This window comes from Perca flavescens, chromosome 19 (assembly GCF_004354835.1).
Source record: "Perca flavescens isolate YP-PL-M2 chromosome 19, PFLA_1.0, whole genome shotgun sequence".
Taxonomy (NCBI): domain Eukaryota; kingdom Metazoa; phylum Chordata; class Actinopteri; order Perciformes; family Percidae; genus Perca; species Perca flavescens.
Window position 1 is genome coordinate 7,300,544 of NC_041349.1, and position 26,702 is coordinate 7,327,245.

At 41.9% G+C, this 26,702-nt stretch overlaps 2 protein-coding genes across 2 annotated transcripts in view; both read left to right on the forward strand.

Moving 5' to 3' along the window:
• Positions 1–5,998, forward strand: part of lratb.2 (lecithin retinol acyltransferase b, tandem duplicate 2) — a 9,721-nt gene extending 3,723 nt beyond the window's left edge. The window contains exons 3-5 of the mRNA XM_028564862.1: positions 862–936; positions 2,794–2,946; positions 5,837–5,998. Of these exons, the coding sequence (XP_028420663.1) occupies positions 862–936; positions 2,794–2,946; positions 5,837–5,992 (384 nt within the window). The 3' untranslated portion in view covers positions 5,993–5,998. The remainder of the gene's footprint in view (positions 1–861; positions 937–2,793; positions 2,947–5,836) is intronic.
• A 666-nt stretch (positions 5,999–6,664) lies between these two features.
• The window catches only part of rbm46 (RNA binding motif protein 46), a 41,964-nt gene continuing 21,926 nt past the window's right edge, over positions 6,665–26,702 (forward strand). The window contains exons 1-6 of the mRNA XM_028564863.1: positions 6,665–6,841; positions 8,308–8,493; positions 11,920–12,100; positions 15,929–16,085; positions 18,294–18,423; positions 22,284–22,381. Coding sequence (XP_028420664.1) covers positions 6,823–6,841; positions 8,308–8,493; positions 11,920–12,100; positions 15,929–16,085; positions 18,294–18,423; positions 22,284–22,381 — 771 coding nt within the window. The 5' untranslated portion in view covers positions 6,665–6,822. The remainder of the gene's footprint in view (positions 6,842–8,307; positions 8,494–11,919; positions 12,101–15,928; positions 16,086–18,293; positions 18,424–22,283; positions 22,382–26,702) is intronic.

A 26,702-nucleotide genomic window follows, 5' to 3' on the forward strand; every position in this document is an offset into this window, starting at 1 on the left:
CGTCCTTCTATGCTCTGCTACGTCCTTCTATGCTCTGCTACATCCTGCTACATCCTGCTAGGCCCTGTAGTGCCCTGCTACATCCTGCTATGTCCTGCTACATCCTGCTACGTCCTGCTACATCCTGCTATGTCCTGCTACGTCCTGCTATGTCCTGCTACATCCTGCTACATTCAGCTACATCCTGCTACGTCTTGCTACGTCCTGCTACATCCTACTACATCCTGCTACGCTCTGCTACATCCTGCTACATCCTGCTAGGTCCTGCTATGCCCTGCTACATCCTGTTACATCCTGCTACGTCCTGCTACGCCCTGCTACATCCTGCTATGCTCTACTACGCCCTGCTACATCCTGCTACATCCTGCTATGCTCTGCTACATCCTGCTACATCCTGCTACATCCTGCTATGCTCTGCTACATCCTGCTACATCCTGCTACGTCCTTCTATGCTCTGCTACATCCTGCTACACCCTGTAGTGCTCTGCTACATCCTGTAGTGCCCTGCTACATCCTGCTACATCCTGTAGTGCCCTGCTACATCCTGTTACGTCCTGTAGTGCCCTGCTAGTTCTGTAGTGCCCTGCAGTGCCCTGTTATGCCCTGCTATACCTTGCAGTGTCCTGCTATGCCCTGCTATACCTTGCAGTGCCCTGTTATGCCCTGCTATACCTTGCAGTGTCCTGCTATGCCCTGCAGTACAGTCAAATTGAATTGAATTGAAAGAAACATTAAAATAACGCTAGATGCAGGGGATGTTTCCGGATCTTGTCTCTTTTAGAGTGTAATATCTGGACGAAAAAAGTAATAATACTTCCATTATGGTATTTAACGGAGTAAACGTGCATGTGTTGTCCTCAGCGTGGCAGTGTGCGGGTGGACTCAGTGGAGGACTTCGCCTACGGATCGGAGATCCTCATCAATACAATGGACAAGGTGAGGAAAGCACTCGCTGCACAACATGTTGGCTTTCACGCAACGTTTCTGGCTGGAGAAGCAGAAACATTCTGCAAGAGTAGAGACAACGTTCAAATATCACTCCACACACAAATATCTGCGTATTAACGAAAAGACGAAGAGACTTACAAACGTGTAAGCTGGAGAAATAAATCCAAAAAGAAACCGCAGTAATCACTCACTCTGTGCCCTGCTTTGTACTGGTGTGCAGCCCTATACAAGTTATGTTTATGAAATGAAGCCCAAAATATGTCGCCAGCTAGAAATCACTAGTATCAGCCAGCGCTAGCTAACATCAGTGTTAGGTAGCCTTATAACGCTGTGTCGGAAAAAGTGACAAAAACGTTGGAAAAAGTGACAAAAACGTCACTTTGTCCCGCGGGCCTTGCGTTTGACACATGTGAGCTAATCAGTATTTTCGACCCCATTCCCAAAAGTTCTCCAACGGAAAGTTCCCAGATGGATATGTGTTACAGGGTATACTGTTGCACTGCTTAGGCAACAGCTCCACCCTGTGGGGAATTTGGGTATGTTCTCATGTAACAGGAAGTCAGTAATGTTGGAGGCTTCTCCGGTTTTTGCCTGTTGTGCAGCTTGGCCAATACAAGGTTCTTAACCCGCAGTTTGTGCAGCATCCTTATTCACCAACATGCAACAATATGCCGAGCAAATGCGAAGCGATCCATCTGGCGGCTGAAACATTGCGGAAGTAATTGGTTACTCTGCGTGCTAGGTGTGCAACTGGCCGGAAGAAAAAGACAAATATGTTGGAAAAAAAATGACAAACGTTGGAACAAATTACAAAAATGACGGAAAAAGTGACAAAGACGTCGGAAAAAATGACAAACGTCGGAATAAAGGAAAAAGAAATTGGAAATAGTGACAAAAACGTCGGAAAAAATGTCGGAAGAAATTCGAAAATGTTGGAAAAAGTGACAAAAATGTTGGAAAAAATGACAAAAATGTCGGAAAAAGTGACAAAAATATATATGTATGTATGGACTTATCTAACTCTGGGTGTTACGGTAAATAAGCTAAAATCCAAATAAGTCGGCGTGTTCCTTTAAGCGTGAGTAACATTGCGGCAGTAATCGGTTACTCTGCGCACGGGTGAGTAACATCGCGGCAGTAATCAGTTACTCTGCGTGTTAGGTGAGTAACATCGCGGCAGTAATCGGTTACTCTGCGTGTTAGGTGAGTAACATCGCGGCAGTAATCGGTTACTCTGCGTGTTAGGTTAGTAACATCGCGGCAGTAATCGGTTACTCTGCGTGTTAGGTTAGTAACATCGCGGCAGTGATCAGTTACTCTGCGTGAAGGTGTGCAGCCGGATGGAAAAAAAGGACAAAAATGTTGGAAATAATGACTAAATTGTTGGAAAAAGTGACAAAAATGTTGAAAAAAATGACAAAAATTATGGAAAAAGTGACAAAAAATTTCGGGAAAAAGTGACAAATGTCGGAAAAAATGACAAAAATGTCGGAAAAAAGTGAGAAAAACGTCGGAAAAAGTGACAAAAATGTCGGAAAAAGTGACAAAAATTTTGGGAAAAAGTGACAAATGTCGTAACATCGCGGCAGTAATCAGTTACTCTGCGTGCAGCCAGACGGAAAGAAATGACAAAAATAATGACTAAAATGTTGGAAAAAGTGAGAAAAATGTTGAAAAAAAATGACGGAAAAAGTGACAAAGACGTCGGAAAAAGTGACAAAGACGTCGGAAAAAGTGACAAAAATGTTGGAAAAAGTGACAAAAGTATCGGAAAAAATGACAAAAATGTCAGGAAAAATGACAAAAATGTCGGGAAAAATGACAAATGGGTTACTGTGCGTGCAGGTGTGCAGCCGACCGGCGCTAGCGGCGGACGGGGTGGCCCAGCGGGCGGAGCGGCTGCAGGGCAACATGTCCTACAGCCTGCTGTGGTACAACTGTGAACACTACGTCATGTACTGCCGCTACGGCACGGTCGCCAGCTTCCAGACCTTCCAGGTATAACCAAACTAACTAAACACTAACCAAACACTAACCAAAACACTAACCAAACACTAACCAAAACACTAACCAAACGCTAACCAAAACACTAACCAAACGCTAACAAAACACTTACCAAACACTAACTAAACACTAACCAAACACTAACCAAACACTAACCAAACACCTGTTTTACTCCACGTTACATTTATTTTAGAGAATATACCAAATATTCTGCAGAACAAGTTCTAATTTACGTTCATTTTCACGCTGATACTTTTTTAACTTTTACTAAAGAAAGAGTTTGAATGCAGGATTTTAACTTAAACAGTCAATTGACACTACTTCTTCCCTTTCTTCTCTCCTATGTGTCCTTCGCTTTCTTTTCTCTTATGTCCTTTCATTTCTTTTCTCCTATGTTTTTGCTTTCTCTCCTATTTCCTTCCCTTTCTTCTCTCCTATGTCCTTCCCTTTCTGTCCTATGTCCTTTCCTTTCCCTTTCTTATTTCCTATGTCCTTCCCTTTCTCTCCTATGTCCTTTCCTTTCCCTTTCTTATCTCCTATGTCCTTTCGTTTCTTCTCTCCTATGTCCTTTCCCTTTCTCTCCTATGTCCTTTCCTTTCTTCTCTCCTATGTCCTTTACTTTCCCTTTCTTCTCTCCTATGTTCTGTCCATTCCTTTCCCTTTTTTCTCCTATGTCCTTTCCTTTCTTCTCTCCTATGTCCTTTCCTTTCTCTCCTATGTCCTTTCCTTTCTTCTCTCCTATGTCCTGTCATTTCCTTTCCCTTTCTTTCCTATGTCCTTTCCTTTCTTCTCTCCTATGTCCTTCCCTTTCTCTCCTATGTCCTTTCCTTTCCCTTTCTTATCTCCTATGTCCTTTCGTTTCTTCTCTCCTATGTCCTTTCCCTTTCTCTCCTATGTCCTTTCCTTTCTTCTCTCCTATGTCCTTTACTTTCCCTTTCTTCTCTCCTATGTTCTGTCCATTCCTTTCCCTTTTTTCTCCTATGTCCTTTCCTTTCTTCTCTCCTATGTCCTTTCCCTTTCTCTCCTATGTCCTTTCCTTTCTTCTCTCCTATGTCCTGTCATTTCCTTTCCCTTTCTTTCCTATGTCCTTTCCTTTCTTCTCTCCTATGTCCTTCCCTTTCTCTCCTATGTCCTTTCCTTTCCCTTTCTTATCTCCTATGTCCTTTCGTTTCTTCTCTCCTATGTCCTTTCCCTTTCTCTCCTATGTCCTTTCCTTTCTTCTCTCCTATGTCCTTTACTTTCCTTTCTTCTCCCTATGTTCTGTCCATTCCTTTCCCTTTTTTCTCCTATGTCCTTTCCTTTCTTCTCTCCTATGTCCTTTCCCTTTCCTCCTTTCCTTTCTTTCTCTCCTATGTCCTGTCCATTTCCCTTTCTTTCCTTGTCCTTTCTCTTCTCTCCTATGTCCTTCCCCCATTCCTTTCCTTTCCCTTTCTCCCTATGTCCTTTCGTTTCTTCTCTCCTATGTCCTTTCCCTTTCTCTCCTATGTCCTTTCCTTTCTTCTCTCCTATGTCCTTTACTTTCCCTTTCTTCTCTCCTATGTTCTGTCCATTCCTTTCCCTTTTTTCTCCTATGTCCTTTCCTTTCTTCTCTCCTATGTCCTTTCCCTTTCTCTCCTATGTCCTTTCCTTTCTTCTCTCCTATGTCCTGTCATTTCCTTTCCCTTTCTCTCCTATGTCCTTTCCTTTCTTCTCTCCTATGTCCTTCCCTTTCTCTCCTATATTCTTTCCTTTCTTCTTTGCTATGTCCTTTCCTTTCTTCTCTCCTATGTCCTTTCCTTTACCTTTCCCTCCATGTCCTTTCCTACTTCCATTTTCCTTTCCTTCCCTCGTATCCCTGCCTCTCCCCAGCAGCCCAGAGTGACCTTTAGTCAGCAGATTAATGCTGATCTGAGATCTCTGTAATTGGGTTAATCTCCTTCTCTCTGTTGCAGCAACAGCCGAGGTCAATGAAAGCTCTGTTGTTTCAGCGCAGCTTTGATTGCACAAAGCGTGACGCAGAGAGCGGGACTGTGAAAGAAGGAGAGGAGGATGAAAAAGAGAGGAAGAGAGAAAGAAAGATTGAGTAAACGAGATGAGAAGGGCAGGGCAGCCTGAGAGGCTGAAGTGGAAACTTTAGAAGAAGTTTAGGAGCAAATGTTCATAGCTGACTTTTACAACAACAACAATTATTATTATTATTATTATTATAATTATTATTTTAATGTTTTCTTATTTTATATTTTTGTCTTTTAGGTTGTCGGGCGCATTACTAAGAAACAATATATTTTTTTGAAATACATTTTTATTTATTATTGTTTTTGAATTTAATTAATCTTTTATATTTTATGAATATACATATATATATATATATGTATATATATACACATATATATATATATATATATATATATATATATATATATATATATATATATATATATATATATATATATACATTCATAAACCAAGGTTTAAAAGTTAAATAAAAAAACATTCGGGGTCTGACAAGTGGTTGAAATAAATTTAAAATGTATGAATATTCTCATAGTTTTTTTTTTACACTACATTTTTTTTATTTAATTTTAAATTTAATTTCAATATTGTTTTGATTTATTTTACTTTCCAAGATTTATTTTTTATTAATTTTTTTATTTAATCTGTTTTATATTATTTATAAAATATTTTTTTCATTCATGTATTTTTTATTCAATGTTAAATATTTTTAATTGATAACAGTTTAATCTTAATGTTTATATATTTTTATTTTGACGATGTCTATTTAAAAAAAAAATTTAATTAATTTTAAAACGTTCGGGGGTCTGCTAAGTAATTGAAATAAATTTTAAAAAGTCTAAATATTCTAATAGTAGTTTTTGTCACTATCGCTGTTCTTCCTCGCCAACAGTTCTGTAAGACAGCGAGGAAGCTGTTGCTGAGTCGGCGTGTTGCCAAGGCGACAGCGGCGCTAGGCGCATGCCTTCTCCTGCTCCTCGATGCCGTGACCGTGTGCACCGCCACGATCGCTGTTCTGCTGCCTTTTCTCATCTGGATGGCCGCATAAAAACCACTTAAAACACCGGGAGAAATGCTGATTAAGTTCTCTTTGGAGGTCTGCTGTCTAAAACATGAGTTACAGAATAATCTGTAAAAACGAGTCTAATAAAGATTGTATTTTTGAGTTTTTGTGGTGTTTTCAAGCTTCCAGTGTTTGGACCATAGGAACTATAATTATAAACTACATTTCCCTCTGTGTACTTGCATGACAAGTATTTATAAACTCTGGGAAAACATTTGCCCTGATGAAAAGCTCTCTTTTATCATTAAAAATTAGCATTTATTTTATTCTTTTTAGTTCATATTTTGCACGTTTTATTTATCATATTCTATTTTAGTTTTAATATTTCTTAATTTTATGTTTTATATTTCTTATTTTTAAGTTTTTTGTTTAATACACCTGTTTTTTTATTTTATTTTATATTTGTGTTTTACTGTGGAACTGTATTTTTCCATTTAAATTATTCTAATTTTTTAATTCAATTTAATTAATTGTTATTAGTATTATATTTTCTATATTACATGTTTTTTTATTATTATTATTTTATCATATTTTTTGTATTATTTTGTGTGGTCCCGCCTTTCGTGACCCAGATGAACGCGCTGATTGGCTCAGATGCCTGGCGAACGTGCTGATTGGCTCAGAGGCCTGGCCTTCACCCCAATCACAATTAGCGTGTTTACTTTAGCATGAAGGTTATTGCCAGGTAAGGTTTTTCGTTTCTTGAATCAAGTTTTCATTGAAGTACGTGACATTACCGGACATTATCTATGAACTTCGGCCGGTTGAGGTTTAAATTCTGTTCAGAAGAAGAAAACGTTTCATTGTGAGAAGAAATGGCGGCAGACAGACACGGTAAGCGCTTGATTTCGCGAACGTTCATTTTTATAAACAAGCTAGCCGTTAAAAATCAGTTGGAACAACCGTTGACGTTACGTTACGTTACAGACCCCGCTAGCATAAATGTTAGCTAACCTCGACGGCTGTGCTAGTTTATTTTAGCTTGCTTTTAGATGTTGTTTTGTGGACGTTTTTACTACATAAATCTAAATTACACACAACTGAAAATTACTTAACTGAAACCGTATTGACGTTCCGCCAACAATATGCGTGTTTTGATATCTTATTTCGCCCTATTAATCAGCCCAAATTGTAAATATATAGCTACGACACAACGCCAGCTAAGCTAGCTAGCTAGTTAGCTAGCTAACAACATAATACATGTCAGTTTGGGTACTTTCTTCATATTATAGTAATTCAGCGGTTTTATCTGCGGCTGTGAAACTGTGTGCCAGGTAAATTAAGCTACCATGCTCCTAAATAATGACATTAAAAACATAAAACGTGAAATAATAGCAGGTTTTCAGCTTATTGTTAAGGTATTAATGGCAGGTTTTGGTTGTTTACCCTGCAGCGATAAAAGTCGCGTGCCATATTATGCAGTTAAGTTATAAAGTCTTTATTTAAGTCAGTCATTTTACGGGCGTAAATGTGGGTTTAAATATCGCTTTCAACAGGCAGCAAAAATACAGCTATTTTGGATGTTGTAAAATAGCTTTTTTTTCTTTTCCCTTTGTAATCATCATCTCTCTGTTGCATAAATATAACTAAGCCTTGAGACTCTTCCGTTTTTGAGGTTTTTAAGTCTCCAGTTTGCATGAAACGAAGTGGATTTTGGGGTTCAAGTGTACTTGGATCTGGGCCGCGATATTAGAAATCCCACTATGGCCACGCCAAGACCCGCCCTTCAATAGCATTTATTGGCCAGGCGTCCATAACAACGCAAGGTAACGTAACCCCATTTGTTCAGGTCCTATCCCTCTGACCAATCGGCTATCCTAACCTTAACCACTCGAGGTAAAATGCCTAACGCCCGACCAATCGGGGCTGCTCAGTAGGGCGGGTCTTGGCGTGGCCATAGTGGGACTCGTAATTTTAAACCCCCCCCTTACTGCGTTATGCTTTTCTATGTATTGGTCACCTGACTCCTGAGTTTTTGTGCGGTCCTTTTACATAAATAAAGATGTTACCAACATATATTGGTGCATAAATTAGTATCAGGATGCAGGACATGAAGTCTTTGGCACTCAGCTCTTTGTGTGTGTGTGTGTGTGTGTGTGTGTGTGTGTGTGTGTGTGTGTGTGTGTGTGTGTGTGTGTGTCCCAAAAAGAAAAATCCTGGCTATTGTCCAATACATAGGCTACCAACTTGGTCCTGGTTCTCCCCAGCTGTTTAAAGTCTAGTGCGGGACACTTGGGTCTCCCGTCGTTGCGAGCTGAACGTTGACTTTTTGAACTGAGGTGGTTTTGTTTTGGGGACAGACTGCGGCAGAGACTCGGACGGATCCATGGACGGAGGAGACTCGGGTAAAGTCAGCCCGCTGGGCGGCGAGGACGACTTCAAGGTGTCCTGCGCCAAAGAGATGGCTCTGCTCGCCCTGATGGAGAAGACGGGCTACAACATGATGCAGGAGAACGGACAGAGGAAGTACGGGGGGCCACCACCAGGTAGGGGGGGGTGTGTGTGTGTGTGTGTGTGTGTGGTTTGTGTCTCTGTGTGGTGTGTGTCTCTGTGTGGTGTGTGTGTTTGTGCGTGTTTATCTACGTGTGTGTATCTATGTGTGTGTGTGTGTGTGTTTGTGCGTGTGTATCTACGTGTGAGTGTGTTTCTCTGTGTGTGTGTGTTTTGTGTGTATCTACGTGTGAGTGTGTGTGTTTCTCTGTGTGGTGTGTGTGTGTCTCTACACGTGTCTCTGTGTGTGTGTGTGTGTCTCTAAACGTGTTTCTGTGTGGTGTGTGGTTTGTGTCTCTACATGTGTTTCTGTGTGGTGTGTGTGTTTGTGCTAGGGCTGGGCGATATGGTTGAAAACTGTATCACGATATAAGTTTTTCATATCGGTCGATATCGATAATTATTGATATTTCTTATGACCTATTTAAAATAAGGACCAGGAGAAAAATATATTAAATTTAAACATTTTTATTTTAAACTTAACCCTGCTCTGATTATAATCCCCTCAGTTATAAAAGCAGAAATGTCAACACAATGAACACTTAACAATTATTTCTTAACATTAAGGTGCAAAATTAAAGAATAAGTAAGAAATGCTTAATAAAGTGTCATAAAATAGTGCAAAGTGTTAGCTAAATATAAGAAACCTGAGAAGGAACTATTTTCTGCAGGTTTAGTGCTAGGTTGGTAACCTGGCTTCTGGACAGTGCTCAGCATGTATCTAACTTTCCACTCCACGCCGGTTCTGTTATTGAAGAACACGAGACAGCGATGTGGCGCAACCAAACATGATACTGTTACATGATTGGCTGTTAGAGTGTCACTCCCCACGTTGCTAGGTTGCCAGAGAGTGAGTGCCTTTGTTCATGCAACCAAACTTGATTCACAACCTCTGGTTTCTTCTGATGAAGAAAAACAAGTTATCAAACGTTTTATCGACCGCATTTTCTATTGATATTGATTATGTGTCTATCGCGATACATATCGTTATCGTTTTATCGCCCAGCCCTAGTTTGTGCTTGTGTGTCTACGTGTGTGTGTTTGTGCGTGTGTATCTACGTGCGAGTGTGTTTGTCTGTGTGTGTGTGTGTGTGTGTGTGTGTGTGTGTGGGTATATCTACACGTGTGTGTGTGTGTCTATATGTGTGTGTGTCTCTACATGTGTCTCTGTGTGGTGTGTGTGTGTATATCTACGTGTGTGTGTGTGTGTGTGTGTGTGTGTGTGTGTGTGTCTCTACACGTGTTTCTGTGTGTGTGTGGTTTGTGTCTCTACGTGTGTGTGTGTGGTGTGTGTGTTTGTGCGTGTGTATCTACGTGTGTGTATCTATGTGTGTGTGTGTTTGTGCGTGTGTATCTACGTGCGAGTGTGTTCCTCTGTGTGTTTGTGTGTATCTACACGTGTCTCTGTGTGTGTTTGTGCGTGTGTATCTACGTGTGTGTATCTATGTGTGTGTCTACGTGTGTGTGTTTGTGCGTGTGTATCTACGTGCGAGTGTGTTTCTCTGTGTGTGTGTTTGTGTGTATCTACGTGTGAGTGTGTGTGTTTCTCTGTGTGTGTGTGTATGTGTGTGGGTATATCTACACGTGTGTGTGTGTATATGTGTGTGTGTGTATGTCTCTACATGTGTCTCTGTGTGGTGTGTGTGTGTGTGTATATCTACGTGTGTGTGTGTGTGTCTCTGTCTCTACATGTGTCTCTGTGTGTGTGTGGTGTGTGTGTGTGTCTCTACATGTGTCTCTGTGTGTGTGTGTTTGTGTGTGTGTGTGGGGTGTGTGTGTGTGTGTCTCTACATGTGTTTCTGTGTGGTGTGTGTGTTTGTGCGTGTGTATCTACGTGTGTGTATCTATTTGTGTGTCTACATGTGTGTGTGTGTGTGTTTGTGCGTGTGTATCTACGTGCGAGTGTGTGTGTTTCTCTGTGTGTGTGTGTGTCTACGTGTGTGTGTGTGTGTGTTTCTCTCTGTGTGTGTGTGTGTGGGTATATCTACACGTGTGTGTGTGTGTGTTTGTCTCTACATGTGTCTCTGTGTGGTGTGTGTGTATATCTACGTGTGTGTGTCTCTACGTGTTTGTGTGTATCTACGTGTGTTTCTCTGTGTGTCTACGTGTGTGTAACTACGTGTGTGTTTGTGTGTATCTACGTGTGTTTCTCTCTGTGTGTGTGTGTGTTTCTCGGTGTGTGTGTGTGTTTCTCTCCTTGTGTGTGTTTGTGTGTATATATATGTGTGTGTGTTTCTGTGTGTGTTTGGGTCCGATAGTGAGACAACACGATTACAAAGAGACACAAAATGTTTGAGGAAATTGCTTTTTTTTTTTTTAATGTCACATTTTCATGTGGGTCTCTCTTTCTGTGTGTGTGTGTGTGTGTTCATCTATCTACGTGTGTCTCTGTGTGTGTGTATTAGGGCTGTGCTCGACTGAAGAAATTCGTAGTCGACTAACACTCATTCAACTGTACCGACTAATCGATTAGTTGATTTAATCGACAGATCTGTAAATCTGAGTTTCTCCGCAGAGTCGTGCACAAAGCACCACTTTAATTCTTGTGTTTACCAGAGATGTGCTCGTACGTTTCTTGAAAATAAGTCATTCAGCATGAAAAGAGCATCAAACATGACTAATGGACTAAAGAAATCTAAGTTGACTAAGACCAAAATGACCGATTAGTCGACTAATCAATTAAGAGGGAGCAGCCCTAGTGTGTACGTGTGTCTATGTGTGTGTATATTTGCGTATGTGTGTATATCTACGGGTGTGTGTGTGTCTGTGTGTGTGTCTCTACATGTGTCTCTGTGTGGTGTGTGTCTCTACGTGTGTGTGTATCTACGTGTGTGTATATCTACGTGTGTGTGTCTACGTGTGTGTGTGTTTGTGCGTGTGTATCTACGTGTGAGTGTGTGTGTGTGTGTGTCTACGTTTGTGTTTGTGTGTATCTACGTGTTAATGTGATAGTGTGTGTGTGTGTGTTTCTCTGTGTGAGTGTGTGTTTGTTTGTCTGTATCTACGTGTTAATGTGATAGTGTGTGTGTGTGTTTCTCTGTGTGTTGGGTCCAATAGTGAGACAAAACTACTGCAAAGAGACACAAAATGTTTAAGGCAATTGCTTATTTTTTATTTTATTTTTTTTATTGAAAAATGTCACATTTTCATGTGTCTCTGTGTGGTGTGTGTGTTTGTGCGTGTGTATCTATGTGTGTGTCTACGTGTTTGTGCGTGTGTATCTACGTGTGTGTGTGTTTCTCTGTGTGTGTTTGGGTCCAATAGTGAGACAAAACAACTGCAAAGAGACACAAAATGTTTAAGGCAATTGCTTATTTTTATTGAAAAATGTCACATTTTCGTGTGTGTGTGTGTGTGTGTGTGTGTGTGTGTGTGTGTGTGTGTGTGTGTGTGTGTGTGTGTGTGTGTGTGTGTGTGTGTAGGTTGGGAGGGCCCGGCGCCCCCCCGGGGCTGCGAGGTGTTCGTGGGGAAGATTCCCAGAGACATGTACGAGGACGAGCTGGTGCCGCTGTTTGAGAGAGCCGGCCGCATCTACGAGTTCAGGCTGATGATGGAGTTCAGCGGAGAGAACCGCGGCTACGCCTTCGTCATGTACACCAACAGGTAATCGTGTGCCCCCCTCTAGAGATGTTCCGATACCGATACCAGTATCGGTATCGGCTCCGATACTGCCTAAAACGCTGGTATCGGGAAGTACTGGGGTTTATGCACCGATCCGATACCACGTAATAAAGCCCTAAAGAAAATCTACATTAAAGTAGTTTATTTATGTTCTTTTTCCGTTATAACTGACTGTCAAACTGGAGAATAAAAGAAAGTTCTGGGGCATTCGCATTCGTTGTTTGTGTTTGTTCATGTTTCACAAAGAGTTTAACCTGAGCCAGACCGACAACAAAGATAGAAATCATATCACATCCATACAGGGATAGTAGTATACAGCTGTTAAAACATAATAAAATCTATGACACTCTGGTATCGGATCGGTACTCGGTATCGGCCGACACGCAAGTTCAGGTATCGGGAAGCAAAAAAGTGGAATCGGGCCATCTCTACCCCCCTCTATACTAGAGAGATCGAGTGTGTGAGTTAATGAGAGAGAGAGAGGGAGAGAGAAGTGAGTTAATAAGTGTGAGAGAGAGGGAGAGAGAAGTGAGTGTTTGAGTTAATGAGAGAGAGGGCGAGAGAGAGAGAATTGAGTGAGTTAATGAGAGTGTGAGTTAATGAGAGAGAGTGAGTGAGTGTGTGAGTGAGTGTGTGAGTTAATGAGAGAGAAGTGATTGTGTGAGTTAATGAGAGAGAGGGAGGTGAGTTAATGAGAGTGTGAGTTAATGAGAGAGAGTGAGTGAGTGTGTGAGTGAGTGTGAGTTAATGAGAGAGAAGTGATTGTGTGAGTTAATGAGAGAGAGAGGGAGGTGAGTTAATGAGAGAGAGAGTTAATGAGAGAGAGTGAGTGAGTGAGTGTGTGAGTTAATGAGAGAGAAGTGATTGTGTGAGTTAATGAGAGAGAGGGAGGTGAGTTAATGAGAGAGAGAGAGAGGGGTAGAGGGGGAGGTAGAGAGAGAGGGAGAGAGAGAGAGTCCTTTGTCATGTACTCCAACACGTAGCCGTAACAGATGTTACCTTCAACTAGCATTTAGCATTTGGTCCAGATTACCAGGAGGCCAGAACAACGTGACGGTAATCTGAAGGGTGTGTGTTCGAGATAACGTTAAAGAGACGTAATGGGACCTTGACCGTTTACTTCTTTTTGAAGTTATGCTTTTGCCAAGAACAACCGTTGAAATGCTTCAGCCCTGGAAATGATCACGCAGTTCCACGTTTACTTGGCCCCAAGTCTATTTTTACTGGCGCCTATACAAGTTGTTGTAGAGAGGAAGAAAAAAAAAAAAAAGGGCAAAAATTCTAGTTTCAGAGAAGCATTAAAAACATTTTAAAAAAAAAAAAAAAAAAAAAAATGTTTTTGGAAACTAGCAAAAATAGATTATGGGAACTTGCAAAAATTGCGGTTTGATGAAAAAGTGATTTTTTATTTATTTTTTTTCTCCCAAACACCCTGCTTTTTGATGATGTTCACGTCGCGTATATATATATATATATATATATATATATATATATATATGTATGTATATGTGTGTGTGTGTGTGTGTATTAGGGGTGTGCAAAGCAGCCGGTATTTGTATCTTTATTTATATTTGTTGAGGGGGGGAAAAGTATTAGTATTTGTGTTTGAGTAAAATTCAAAATAGGCGTAAAATTCCAGTTTTTTTGCATTACACTTCTAATTTACGTTTAAGTGTAAGTATTCTTTAATTATATCCATTATAATAATTATGCCAGCTAATATAGGTGATTGAAACTGACTTGCAGGGGCAGAACATGGCTGTGATGATGATTTGGTGCTGGTGGGGGGATTTGTGCTTGTGGGGGGGTTGGCAGACAGTACCAGGAGAGGATGCTTTAAGTGCATGTGATTATGCATAGCAGATGTTGACAGATGTTTGATATCTCTGCCTCTGCTGATTTGACTTTTGCACACATTACATATCACTTTGGTTTTATCTGCAGCACTGACTGTAAAATGCTTCCACACAGAACAAGTTTTTTTTGGCTGGTGGAGGACCAAGAGATGGCTCAGCAGAAGCCACACTCTTTTTCTATTTGGTTGCCCAAATCCATGTGGGAAGTTTCAGCTAAATTAATGAGTGACGGGAATAGGGCTGCCACCTCTTAGTCGATTAGTCGACTAATCGGTCGTTTTGGTCTTAGTCGACTAAGATTTCTTTAGTCGATTAGTCATTTTTTATGCTTATTCATGCTTAATTACTTATTTCAGGAAACTTCTGAGCACATTCATGGTAAACAAAAGATTTAAAGTGGTGCTTTTGCAGGATTAATTGTGGAGAAACTCAGTTTTGGTTAATTAACTACATTTATATTGTGCTTTTCTAGTGTTAACCACCTCTCAAAGCGCACAGCTCTGTCAATTAAATCAACTAATCGATTAGTCGACAAAATCCTATAAGTGTTAGTCGACTAAGGATTTCTTTAGTCGAGGACAGCCCTAGACGGGAAGCTATGCTAAGGTTAACTAGCCTAGCCTATAGCCTACATTTTGCTGTCTGCAAAAGACAGAGTAACTTAAACGTACCATATAACTCCCACAAGTGCATACAATTCGACACAACTACACAAGCATTTTCTTTTTACATTTTTAACCGAACGTTAACGTTACTTTGTCAACAGACTATTGTCTAAATGACCGAGCTAACAGAGCTACGTAAACAGAGCGAACATGAGAGCACCCGACTGCAGACGTCAATAATGCAGCGTAATGGAATAATCTCTCGATCAAACTCCGCTTCCCGAAAGTTATAAACTGCCTCCGGAACCCAGTTAAAGGAACACGCCGACTTATTGGGAATTTAGCTTATTCACCGTAACCCCCAGAGTTAGACAAGTCGATACATACCCTTCTCATCTCCGTGTGTGCTGTAACGCTGCCTGACGGTTCCAGCGTTAGCTTAGCCTAGCATAGATCCTGCAGGTAACTGGTTCCAACTAGCCTACTGCTCCAAATTGTGACAAAAGTAACAAAATAACACCAACATGTTCCTATTTACATGTTGTGATTTGTAGAGTCACAGCGTGTACAAAAAACAACGTAACATGAGACACAGCCGTCTTCTAACAGTAAACAAACCGGGAACTATATTCTCAGACAGGCTTGCTGCGAGCATATCACTCCGCCCAAGTATTATATTCTTCCACCTAAGAATATAGTTCCTGGTTTGTTTACGGTTAGAAGATGGCTGTGTCTCATTTTTATACACGCTGTCACTCTATAAATCACAACATGTAAATAGGAACATGTTGGTGTTATTTTGTCACTTATTCGGAGCAGTAGGATTACTGGAACCATTCACCTGCAGGATCTGTGCTAGGCTAAGCTAACGCTGGAGCCGTCAGACAGCGTTACAGCACGCACGGAGATGAGAAGGGTATGTATCGACTTGTCTAACTCTGGGGGTTACGGTGAACACGCTAAATTCACAATAAGTCGGCATGTTCCTTTTAAGGTACAAAAAAATCTATTCAACAAAAATAGTGATGCTGTTAAGTGTTTTTTCGCTCAGCCGAGCCCTCTCTGTTGCTGTGTGGAGCAGCCTGTGTCAGTCACCTCTTTTACTCTTTTCCCCTCCTCATCCGGGCATGCACTGCCGTCTCATGAGGAAACGCAGCTTTTTGATATAAAGTTGTTCTTGTTCCCGAATACAAATATTTTTAAAGTATTTGTTCGAAATAAGTATTCGTAAAAAACACGTTATTTACCGTACATACTTACTTACTGTCTGTGTGTGTGTGTGTGTGTGTCTGTCTGTCTGTCTGTCTGTCTGTCTGTCTGGCGTTTTGGGTGATTTGATTGCGGTGCAGGGAGGCGGCGCAGAGAGCCATTCAGATGTTGGACAACTACGAGATCCGCCCGGGGAAGTTCATCGGCGTGTGCGTGAGCCTGGACAACTGCCGCCTCTTCATCGGCTCCATCCCCAAAGACAAGAGGAAGGACGAGATCATGGACGAGATGACCAAGGTAACGCGCTGCACGCTCGCCGGTGGGAAACTGCCCAAAAAAACCCGCCTCCATACGTAGATAATTAACCCATTAACCAATCCTGTTGTCCTATAGCGTCAAATTTGGTCCGTTTTCAAAGTTGTTATATCAGAAATTGATATCTGGAAAATATCTGGAAATGAGATGGAGACTGAACAAATGCTGAGTACAATGAGTTCAGACTAGTGCAGCTTTATTCACACAACAAACAGACATACTTTCATGAAAGGGAGAACAGTTGACATGCACCAAATGTATATGCCAAGGCTTTCTCTCCTAGAAAGGAAGATAACCATGTGTACACTAGGGCTGTCCTCGACTAAAGAAATTCTTAGTCGACTAACACTTAACTTGTAAAACTGAGTTTCTCCACAATTAATCCTGCAAAAGCACCACTTTAAATCTTGTGTTTACCATAAATGTGCTCAGAAGTTTCTTGGAAATAAGTAATTAAGCATGAATAAGCATAAAAAATGACTAATCGACTAAAGAAATCTTAGTTGACTAAGACCAAAACGACCGATTAGTCGACTAATCGATCGTGGCAGCCCTAGTGTACACCCTACTAATCAGAATAACTCCTCCTTTATACTTTTTGTCCTCACATGCTTCAAGCTATCTATTTCAGTGCCACAGTTTACTCTTAAACTACACCTTTTATGGCCTATGAGCCTAATATATTCCCACATTCCTTCCAATTCCTCTGTGTGATAGTTGTACCCAAACTCATAATAGATTCTACACATTCCTGTGGGTGAAGGTTGTCCCCAGACTAACCTTCTTGTGTAGTACGCAACATACAAGATATAAAATACATTTGAAACATGTAGGCTGAAATATCCAACCTACCAGAAATCTAGGTTACTTTCAACCAAATTGCCCAAAAACATTCTTCACAAGTGAAAATTAAAGATCATTTTCAGTTTTCTTTCATTACATTTTGGCAGTTTTTATTCCATATTATAGCATATTTCTGCCTTTTTTTTTTTAAACTAAAAAATGAGATGGGATTTCATAACGATGAGGTTTATTGACCCTGAATTCCAAGAGTGAAAGTAGTGTTGATAATTTTTTTTTTGAAAGTGACAATCTGACAAACGAAACGACAAAAATGTCTAAAAAGTGCCGGAAGCCGAGAAGAAGAAAATGCAAAGAAATGTTGAAACATCGTTCATTTATTTATTTATTTTCAGCTGGGAGGACAACAATATGTTAAATATACCAAAACGTATTCAAAATAAATCTAGACCATCTGCCGATTTTACCGTTTTTTGGTATGTAAAATGTCAGGAAACAGTGACCGAGTCCCAGCTGATGTTGTTAAATGTCTCGTGTTGATTTTCATATTAAGATATTAATATATCAAATGGAAATGGCTCAAAATCAACATATTTGAGAGGCTAAAAACAGCATTTTCAGTTAGTTTTTTATTTATTTTTTTTACTTTATTGATTCATCCGTTATCAGAACAGTTGGAGCTGATTTTTCTGTCAGTTGACCAATCGTTGCAACTCTGCGAACGTTAATCATATATAATCATTAGTCATATACTGTTATAGCACACAGCCTCCACACTAGACATGTTGTAAACATTTTGTGTGTGTGTGTGTGTGTGTGTGTGTGTGTCTCTCTGTGTGTGTGGGTGTCTCTTTGTGTGCGTCTCTCTTTGTGTGTCTGTGGGTGTCTCTCTTTGTGTGTCTGTTTGTCTTTCTGTTTGTCTCTTTGTGTGTGTGTCTTTGTGTGTGTGTGTGTGTGTCGCTCTCTCTGTTTCTGTGTGTGTGTGTGTCTCTGTGTGTCTCTCTCTTTGTGTGTGTGTGTGTGTGTGTCTCTGTGTGTGTCTCTCTTTGTGTGTTTGTGTGTCTCTGTTTGTCTTTCTGTTTGTCTCTTTGTGTGTGTGTGTGTGTCTTTCTGTGTGTGTGTGTGTGTGTGTGTCTCTCTGTCTTTGTGTGTGTGTGTGTGTGTGTCTCTCTGTCTTTGTGTGTGTGTGTGTGTGTGTGTGTCTCTGTCTGTCTCTGTGTGTGTGTCTCTGTTTCTGTGTGTGTGTGTGTGTCTGTGTGTGTCTCTCTGTGTGTGTGTGTGTGTCTCTCTCTCTTTGTGTGTGTGTGTGTGTGTGTGTGTGTGTCTCTCTCTCTTTGTGTGTGTGTGTGTGTGTGTCTCTCTCTGTGTGTGTGTGTGTCTGTCTCCCAGGTGACAGACGGGGTGGTAGATGTCATCGTGTATCCCAGCTCCACCGATAAGAGCAGGAACCGAGGCTTCGCCTTCGTCGAGTACGAATCCCACAAGGCTGCAGCCATGGCCCGGAGGAGACTAATACCTGGTAACACTCTGTCTGTCTGTCTGTCTGACACACCTGTAGACGCACGTTCACCGTCTACATCAGGGGTTTCCAACCTGCGGCTCCGAGCCCCATCCCACCCGTTAGCTCCTCTCCAGTGGCTCCCTGTGGCTTTGACAAACAGTGATCTGACGTTTCAGTCCAGTAATACGTTTGTCACAGCCTACGTACAGCCACAGCCCTGCGCCTTATCCTCTAACTACTGTCCCACCTCAGTAACGCTCTGGAGTTTCCACTTAACGTGTGTGTGTGTGTGTGTGTGTGTGTGTGTGTGTGTGTGTGTGTGTGTGTGTGTGTGTGTGTGTGTGTGTGTATGTATGTGTAGAGTTTCCACTTAACTAGTTCTGGTTTACAAATGCAGGTATTGTCTTCATTATAAAGTGTGTGTCTTTGTGTGTGTTGGTGTTTCTTTTTGTGTGTGTCTGTCTGTCTGTCTGTCTGTCTTGAGTTTCCACTTAACTAGTTGTAGTTTACAAATGCAGGTATTGTCCTCTCATTATAAAGTGTGTGTGTGTGTGTCTAGAGTTTCCACTTAACTAGTTCTGGTTTACAAATCCAGGTATTGTCCTCTCATTATAAAGTGTGTGTGTGTGTGTGTCTAGAGTTTCCACTTAACTAGTTGTAGTTTACAAATGCAGGTATTGTCCTCTCATTATAAAGTGTGTGTGTGTGTCTAGAGTTTCCACTTAACTAGTTGTAGTTTACAAATCCAGGTATTGTCCTCTCATTATAAAGTGTGTGTGTGTGTCTAGAGTTTCCACTTAACTAGTTCTGGTTTACAAATCCAGGTATTGTCCTCTCATTATAAAGTGTGTGTGTGTGTCTAGAGTTTCCACTTAACTAGTTGTAGTTTACAAATGCAGGTATTGTCCTCTCATTATAAAGTGTGTGTGTGTGTGTCTAGAGTTTCCACTTAACTAGTTGTAGTTTACAAATGCAGGTATTGTCTTCATTATAAAGTGTGTGTCTTTGTGTGTGTTGGTGTTTCTTTTTGTCTGTCTGTCTGTCTGTCTGTCTGTCTGTCTGTCTGTCTGTCTTGAGTTTCCACTTAACTAGTTGTAGTTTACAAATGCAGGTATTGTCCTGGCTAATTTACACTTCAATAGACTGTTACCTCTCATTATAAAGTGTGTGTGTGTGTGTGTGTGTGTGTGTGTGTGTGTGTGTGTGTGTGTGTGTGTGTGTGTGTGTGTGTGTGTGTGTGTGTGTGTGTGTGTGTGTGTGTGTGTGTGTGTGTGTGTGTGTGTGTGTGTGTGTGTGTGTGTGTGTGTGTGTGTGTCTAGAGTTTCCACTTAACTAGTTGTAGTTTACAAATCCAGGTATTGTCCTCTCATTATAAAGTGTGTGTGTGTGTGTGTGTCTAGAGTTTCCACTTAACTAGTTCCTGGCTAATTTACACTTAAATAGACTGTTACCTCTCATTAGAAGGCTCAGATATGTGTTGTGGCTCCAGGCTCAGTTCTTATCATTCTCTTTAGACATGTAAACATGTCTCGTAGGACAGTAAAGACCACTGACCCCCTGAGAGGGCTGCTGACTCCGGGTCAGTTCCCGTCTTTGTCCAGCAGACGGTGGCAGAGCTGCAGCAAAAAGTCTAAACGGGGGAGTTTCAACCGTGTGACTTCAGCCACACTCGGTGGCCAGACTGTTAGGGAGGACTAACACAGTCTAATGCAACGTTATGTTACAAATATTAGTGTAGAAAGGGTTGTTACAAAAGCGTGTGCCACGCGCGCACACACACACACTTAGATACACACACACACATACACACACACAGTTTTAAAGAATTATTTTTTTATTTATTTTTTGTGTCTTTGTCTCCTTTAACGAAATGTCTCCTTTTCACGTTATTGTCCTTTTTTATGTATTTACTTTTTTTGATTTTTCCGACAATTTGTTCCAATTTTTTTTTTTTTTTTTAAATGACCTAACATGCAGGATGTCAATCCCCCCCAAAGTACCTCCCTTGTCTAGTAGGATACAGCTGTTAAAACATAGTGAAGTAAATGACCCGCTGGTATCGGATCGGTTCTCGGTATCGGCCAATGTACAGGTCCAGTTAATCGGACCATCGGTACTTCCAGCCTTCATTCGTGTCTCTTTAAGTGCCCATATTATGAAAAAAAAAAACTTTTTCTGGTGATTTGGGGTGTTCTTTTGTGTCTCTGGTGCTTCCACACACATACAAACTTTGAAAAAAATCCATCCGTGCTGTTTAGAGTGAGATCCGGTTTCTGAATGTGTCCTGCCTTCAGTCTCCGGGGGAGCTCAAAATCTGTGACGTCACAGTCCGAAATGAGCTGGCTAACCACAACCGTTAGCTCATAGCGTTAGCATGCTAACCCTAGCGTTAGCATGCTAACGTTGCATGCTAGCATGCTACGTCGTTATCAATAGCAAAGCACTGCTACAACACACACAAGTTAACCATAATCTACAAAAGAACTACTTCCACATGCTCCCTCGTTTAGAAGAAGTCTCCCAGCTAATCCTGCCTTGTAACTGACCAAAGTTGGAGAAACAGCCTTTCTTTTACTGTCTCTAGAGTTAGCTAGCTGACATGTTCTACATCTGAGCCACTGAGCATGTGCGAGTGCAATCAAAGATGGTACAGAAGAAGAAGATGAAAAGAGGTCTCACTCTGTAGCTAAAACAGAGACCAGGTGAAAAGAGGATCTGCAGCAGTGAGAGAGAGCTGTGCAGTACAACAAAAATATGGTGTTTTTTGAAAAGTAAAAAACACCATATTGATGAGCATAATATGGGCGCTTTAACGAGCTTGACATGGAGGGAATATAGAAATAGATTTTCTTTTACATCATGAAGAAACTCGCACTTACTTCCAATACAGCAATCGGAGCTCTCACCGTTCAGTGAACCCAATGGGACGATTACATGGAGAAGGTGTGTGTGTGTGTGTGTGTGTGTGTGTGTGTGTGTGTGTGTGTGAGAATCAGTCGGCAGGAGCGCTGCGAGGCTGGTATTTGACTTTTGTGTCGATGCGAGAGAGTGCATTGATTTGTCGTGTGTTTAATTAACCGGATTGAACCCAAACACTGTTTCTCTACTGGTTTTATTTTATCTCCAAACAGCAGGTTTCCCTCTCAGGACATCGTTTAGCAGCAGCCTGCTGTGTGTGTGTGTGTGTGTGTGAACAACCCAAGCTAATCGTTTTTACCTCGATTATTTTGGTTTTTATAATGGTTGAAAGCAAAGGTGTAGATTTCAGACACACACACGGACGGACACACACACTCCAGCAGCCTGCTGCACACAGGTACACACACACACACCGACATACACAGGGACGCATACACACACACACAGGGACACACACAAAAACACACACACAGGGACACACACACACACACACAGGGACACACACAAAAACACACACACACACACAGGGACACATACAGACACAAAAACACACACACAGGGACACACAGACACACACACACACACACAGGGACACACACACACATTAACACAAACACACACAGGGACACATACAGACACAAACAGGTACACCCACACACACACACACACAGACACACACACACACACAGGGACAAACACACACCCACACACACACATTGTCCTCCTTTTGTGATGTTTTTGTCCATCCTGAACAGCTTGTGTAATTGCATTTCCAACAGAAAGCAGGACATGATGACATGTTGCATATGAACTGTGACTCGGTACGGGAGGTCCAGCTGGGAGGGAGATTGTGTTTCCGTGGATGCATGGCGACGCTGTATTGTGTTTCCGTGGACAAACTGAGAAGCTGATTGGTCCGTGTGTTGAAACGGTGGTCTGTTCCCTGCCGTGTTGGACAGGAACCTTCCAGCTGTGGGGTCACTCTATCCAGGTGGACTGGGCCGAGCCGGAGAAAGACGTGGACGAGGAGGTCATGCAGCGCGTCAGAGTCCTTTACGTGTGTGTGTGTGTGTGTGTGTGTGTGTGTGTGTGTGTGTGTGTGTGTGTGTGTGGGGCGTTTTGGGTGATTTGATTGCGGTTCAGGGAGGAGGTGTGTGTGTGAGAGAGACTTCTCTCAGAGTAGATACGTGCCTGATTGTGCGCCTGGCCATTCATAGTGGACACATATTTCTACGTGCCGGTCACGTAGCAATCCTTCTCTCTCTCTGTCTGTCTCCCTCTGTGTCTCTGTCGATTATACAAGTATGAGAAGTTCTCTACCGATTTACACCAGTCTGAGAAGTTCTCTACCGATTTTCACCAGTCTGAGAAGTTCTCTACCGATTTAAAGTTTAAGTTTAAGTTTATTTATAAACCGAGTCACTGTGTGAAAGTTGTGTCTGCTATCCCCCCCCCCAAAAAAAACCTCCCTTTAGCCGGCCGCTGTGTGAAAGCTTTCTGAAGCCTTGTTGATTCAGTCCACTCTGAATGAAGAGGTGGCCTGCTGCTCTGCTCTGCAGCCACAGGCCTCGGTCTGAAATACTCGGCAGGATTGTTTAGATCAGAGGGAGAGAGAGAGAGAGAGAGAGAGACTCGGCTGTGCTCCTCCAGGGAATCAATTACTGTGGAGTGCTTTTACACAGAGACAGAGAGGTGAGGGAGATGGAGAGAGAAGGAGAGCAGGTGAGGAAGAGAGAGGGAAGGAGAGGGAGAGGAACAGAGCCAGAGGAGGTGAGGGAGAGGAAGAGAGAGGCAGAGGAGGTGAGGAAGAGAGATGGGCACAGAGGGAGAGGGTGTGAGAGAGAGGGATAGAGGAAGAGAGCCAGAGGGAGGTGAGGAAGAGAGAGGGAAGGAGAGGAGAGAGGTGAGGGAAGAAGAGGGAGAGGAGGTGAGGAAGGAGACAGGGAGAGGAGGAGAGAGGGAGAGGAGGTGAGGAAGGAGACCAGAAGAGGAGGAGAGAGGGAGAGGAGGTGAGGAAGGAGACATGGAGAGGAAGAGGTGAGGAAGGAGAGAGGGAGAGGAGGTGAGGAAGGAGAGAGGGAGAGGAGGTGAGGAAGGAGAGAGGGAGAGGAGGTGAGGAAGGAGAGAGGGAGAGGAGGTGAGCAGATGAGGAAGGAGATGTGATGGAGAGATGCAAAATCTCTAATAAATAAACTAAAATACTCTGGTCCAGGTTGGCCTGAGGCTACATCTGTGTGTGTGTGTGTCTTGGAGGAGAGGTCTGGCAAAGCAAGGCTAACAGGACAATGTTTTCATCCATCTTTTATCGAGTCTGTGCTCTCTTTCTCTTTTATCTCGAGGTCACAATACAAAAACTTGCTCAATAATGTGTTCAGTATCTGCAGCAAAGTAGCCCAGGAAAGCATTGCGTAGCGTTGTTGCGTAGCGTTGTTGCGTAGCGTAACGTTGTGTTGCGTTGCGTAAGGTAACGTAACCAGGGTGGCTCCGGGTCCTTAAAGTCTTAAATCACTTTTCCTAAAAATAAGGCCTTTAAAAAGTATTAAATTGTCTTAAATTCAGATTGGATAGGTCTTAAATATGTTTGTGTCATGTCACCGCGAAAATGCAGGCAATCTGTTCTGCCAGCAAGGTCGAATATTTTTTACGCAAGGTAACGTAACCCCATTTGTACATGACCAATCGGCTATCCTAACCTTAACCTTAACCGAGGTCAAATGCCTAACCCCTACCAATCGAGCTGCTTCGTGGGCGGGTCTTGGCGTGGCCATAGTCAGTGGGATTTGCAATTTCGTCGCATACAGGTAACACAGCAATGGTTGATAGCCACCTAGAAACATGGGGAAATGGAAGTTCAATTACAAATTGCTTGAAAAGAACGAGTATTATTGGTTAAAGTGATGGTTCGGAGTAATTTACCCTAGGGTCCTTTGCACCATGACCTCGAGCCAAACATCCCCCCCAGAAGCTTTTTTCACCTGGGTCGAACATTGGGAGAGTTAGCGTAGAGTAGCGTTATCAGCTGAATAGCTTAGTGCAGGGGCTAATGGACCCACGTTTGTATCTCGTAAATGACCCCACTAATAATGCCCGAAATGATACCAAACTTCTACACTAGTACAAATACGTTATGTACTCATAAAACGATGGATTGGAAAGTTTGTAAGTACACCAGAAGTTTATGAACACTTGCCTGCTCTCTTCTGCTCTCTGCTGCTGCTGCTACCTGCAGTTAGACGAGTGCTTAGGGCCGTCTACAAATTACTACACCGAAAAGAGATGCAACAAAAATATTTATTAATTTAATGATTAAATAAGGTAATGTCTCCAAACTTATCTCAGTTATTACTTGTCTCCTGCTAGTTATACTACAGCACTTTAAAAAAAAAAAAGTTACATTTTCGGTGTTGTAATTTGTAGATGGCCCTAAGCACTCGTCTTACTGCCGGCAGCAGCAACAGCAGAGAGCAGAAGCAAACAGGCAAGTGTTCATAAACTTCTGGTGTATTTACAAACTTTACTTACAAACTTTACAAGCTGCTAACGCTACTCTACGCTAACTCTCCCAATGTTAGACCCAGGTGAAAAAAGCTTCTGGGGGGGTGTTTGTCTCGAGGTCATGGTGCAAAGGACCCTAGGGTGAAATTACTCCGAACCATCACTTTAAGGTCGGTGCCTGGGAATGTTTATGAAGCGAACTGCGTTATGAGTCGGAAGAATTTCAAACTTGGTAAACTACGTACTACATAAAGGCTCGTCAGCAGCCCGTAATTGCTAGTTTCTGCTACACCATTTCTACCGCTAGCAACAATGTCAACGCTACTACGCTGGATGTTAGGATGGGAAATCCACAGCCAACAATGCCAGCTGACCTTCGAGCAATTTGTGGCTCTATGCCAACACTCCGAGCGGAGGTGATTTGGGTGCTGAGGACTGTGACAAGCCACTACTCCTACAGGTATAATGACGGGATTGAAGAAGTGTTCAAAGCAATGTTTCCAGATTCGGAGCTTGTACAGTCATTTACCTGTGGAAAGGACAAGACCAGATACGTTACGCTAAATTTGGACTGGCGCCATATATCAAAAAATAACTCCTCGTCTAAGTCCAAAAATGCGGTGCGTTTGTAATTATGTTCGACAAGACACTGAACCAAACAACCAAAAGCAAACAACTGGACTTGCATGTGCGTTATTGGTTAAATGACAACTGGTGCTCATAAGTTTATGAACCCATGATAAGTTGACTAAAAAGAGGAATACAAAAATCATCTTTTGGAAATTGATCTTAATTCCTTAATTAAAAAAAGTAGGAAAAGTCCAACCTTTAAAGGGGTGATAGAATGATTATATAGGGTATTTTACACTGTTCCTTAAAGTCTCCTAATGGGGTATGTAACATTGGTTGGGCTGAAAATTGCCCGAATCCTATTTCATTAGGCCTTTAACTACCCTGTGAATATGGCTCTATTTGGAACAAGAGCTTTTCTTCCAAATATGGTATGCTCATGAATATTCAGAATGAGCTACGCGCTGATTGGTTTGAGCAAACTACATAGAAACACATGGACTCGACAGCAGGTCTCATTGCAAAGTTATACATTGTTTGTCGGGCTATTACGTTATTAAATTCACTTCTGAGACTTTTTTAAGCGAGAAATCAACTATATAAAGCTAAAATATGGGCCGTTTTACGAAAATTGATGGCTTATTGCAAATTTGGTAAGACTGTGTGTCGGAGTTCAGCTGCCGGTGCTGCCTGTGTTGATGCCTCGCTGCACGGCCTGCCTTCCTTTACAGACCCCGGCCTGCTCTGAGCTCGATTGAGCTCCGTTACGGCTTGCAGCCCACAGCACTCAATACCCGCGCAAAGTCACCGTTTTGGGGTTAATGGACCAAACGCTGCTGCGCTGACAGAGCTCCAGGGCCTGCAGCTCCCCTCTTCCTGCTAGCTAAATGGCCCGTGTGTGACAGTGATAGCGCTGTCAGCGAGCTTGTTACGCCAGCGATCTCTTACAACAGTTCCAGTTAATCTTGGCTGGCTGTCCGCATAACTAGCTATATTTACAGTTTGAATTTTGTCACGCCACTTATACAACATATCTCTAAAGGTCTTATAAAGCTAACAACAGTGTCCGATTTCAAGTTAATGAATTTTTGTGAAGATTAGGGGTTTCGTTAGCTATGACTGTCCCTTCAATCCTAGCTATGTGTAGCTAGCTACAAATCACGGATAGTTAGCTTCATTTTTGGCGTAATTTCTGTATATTTACAGTTTGAATTTCATCACGCCACTTATTCAACATCTCCTTAAATGTCTTATAAAGCTAACAATTGTGTCCGATTTCAAATTAATGAATTTTTGTGAACAGTGGGGGTTTC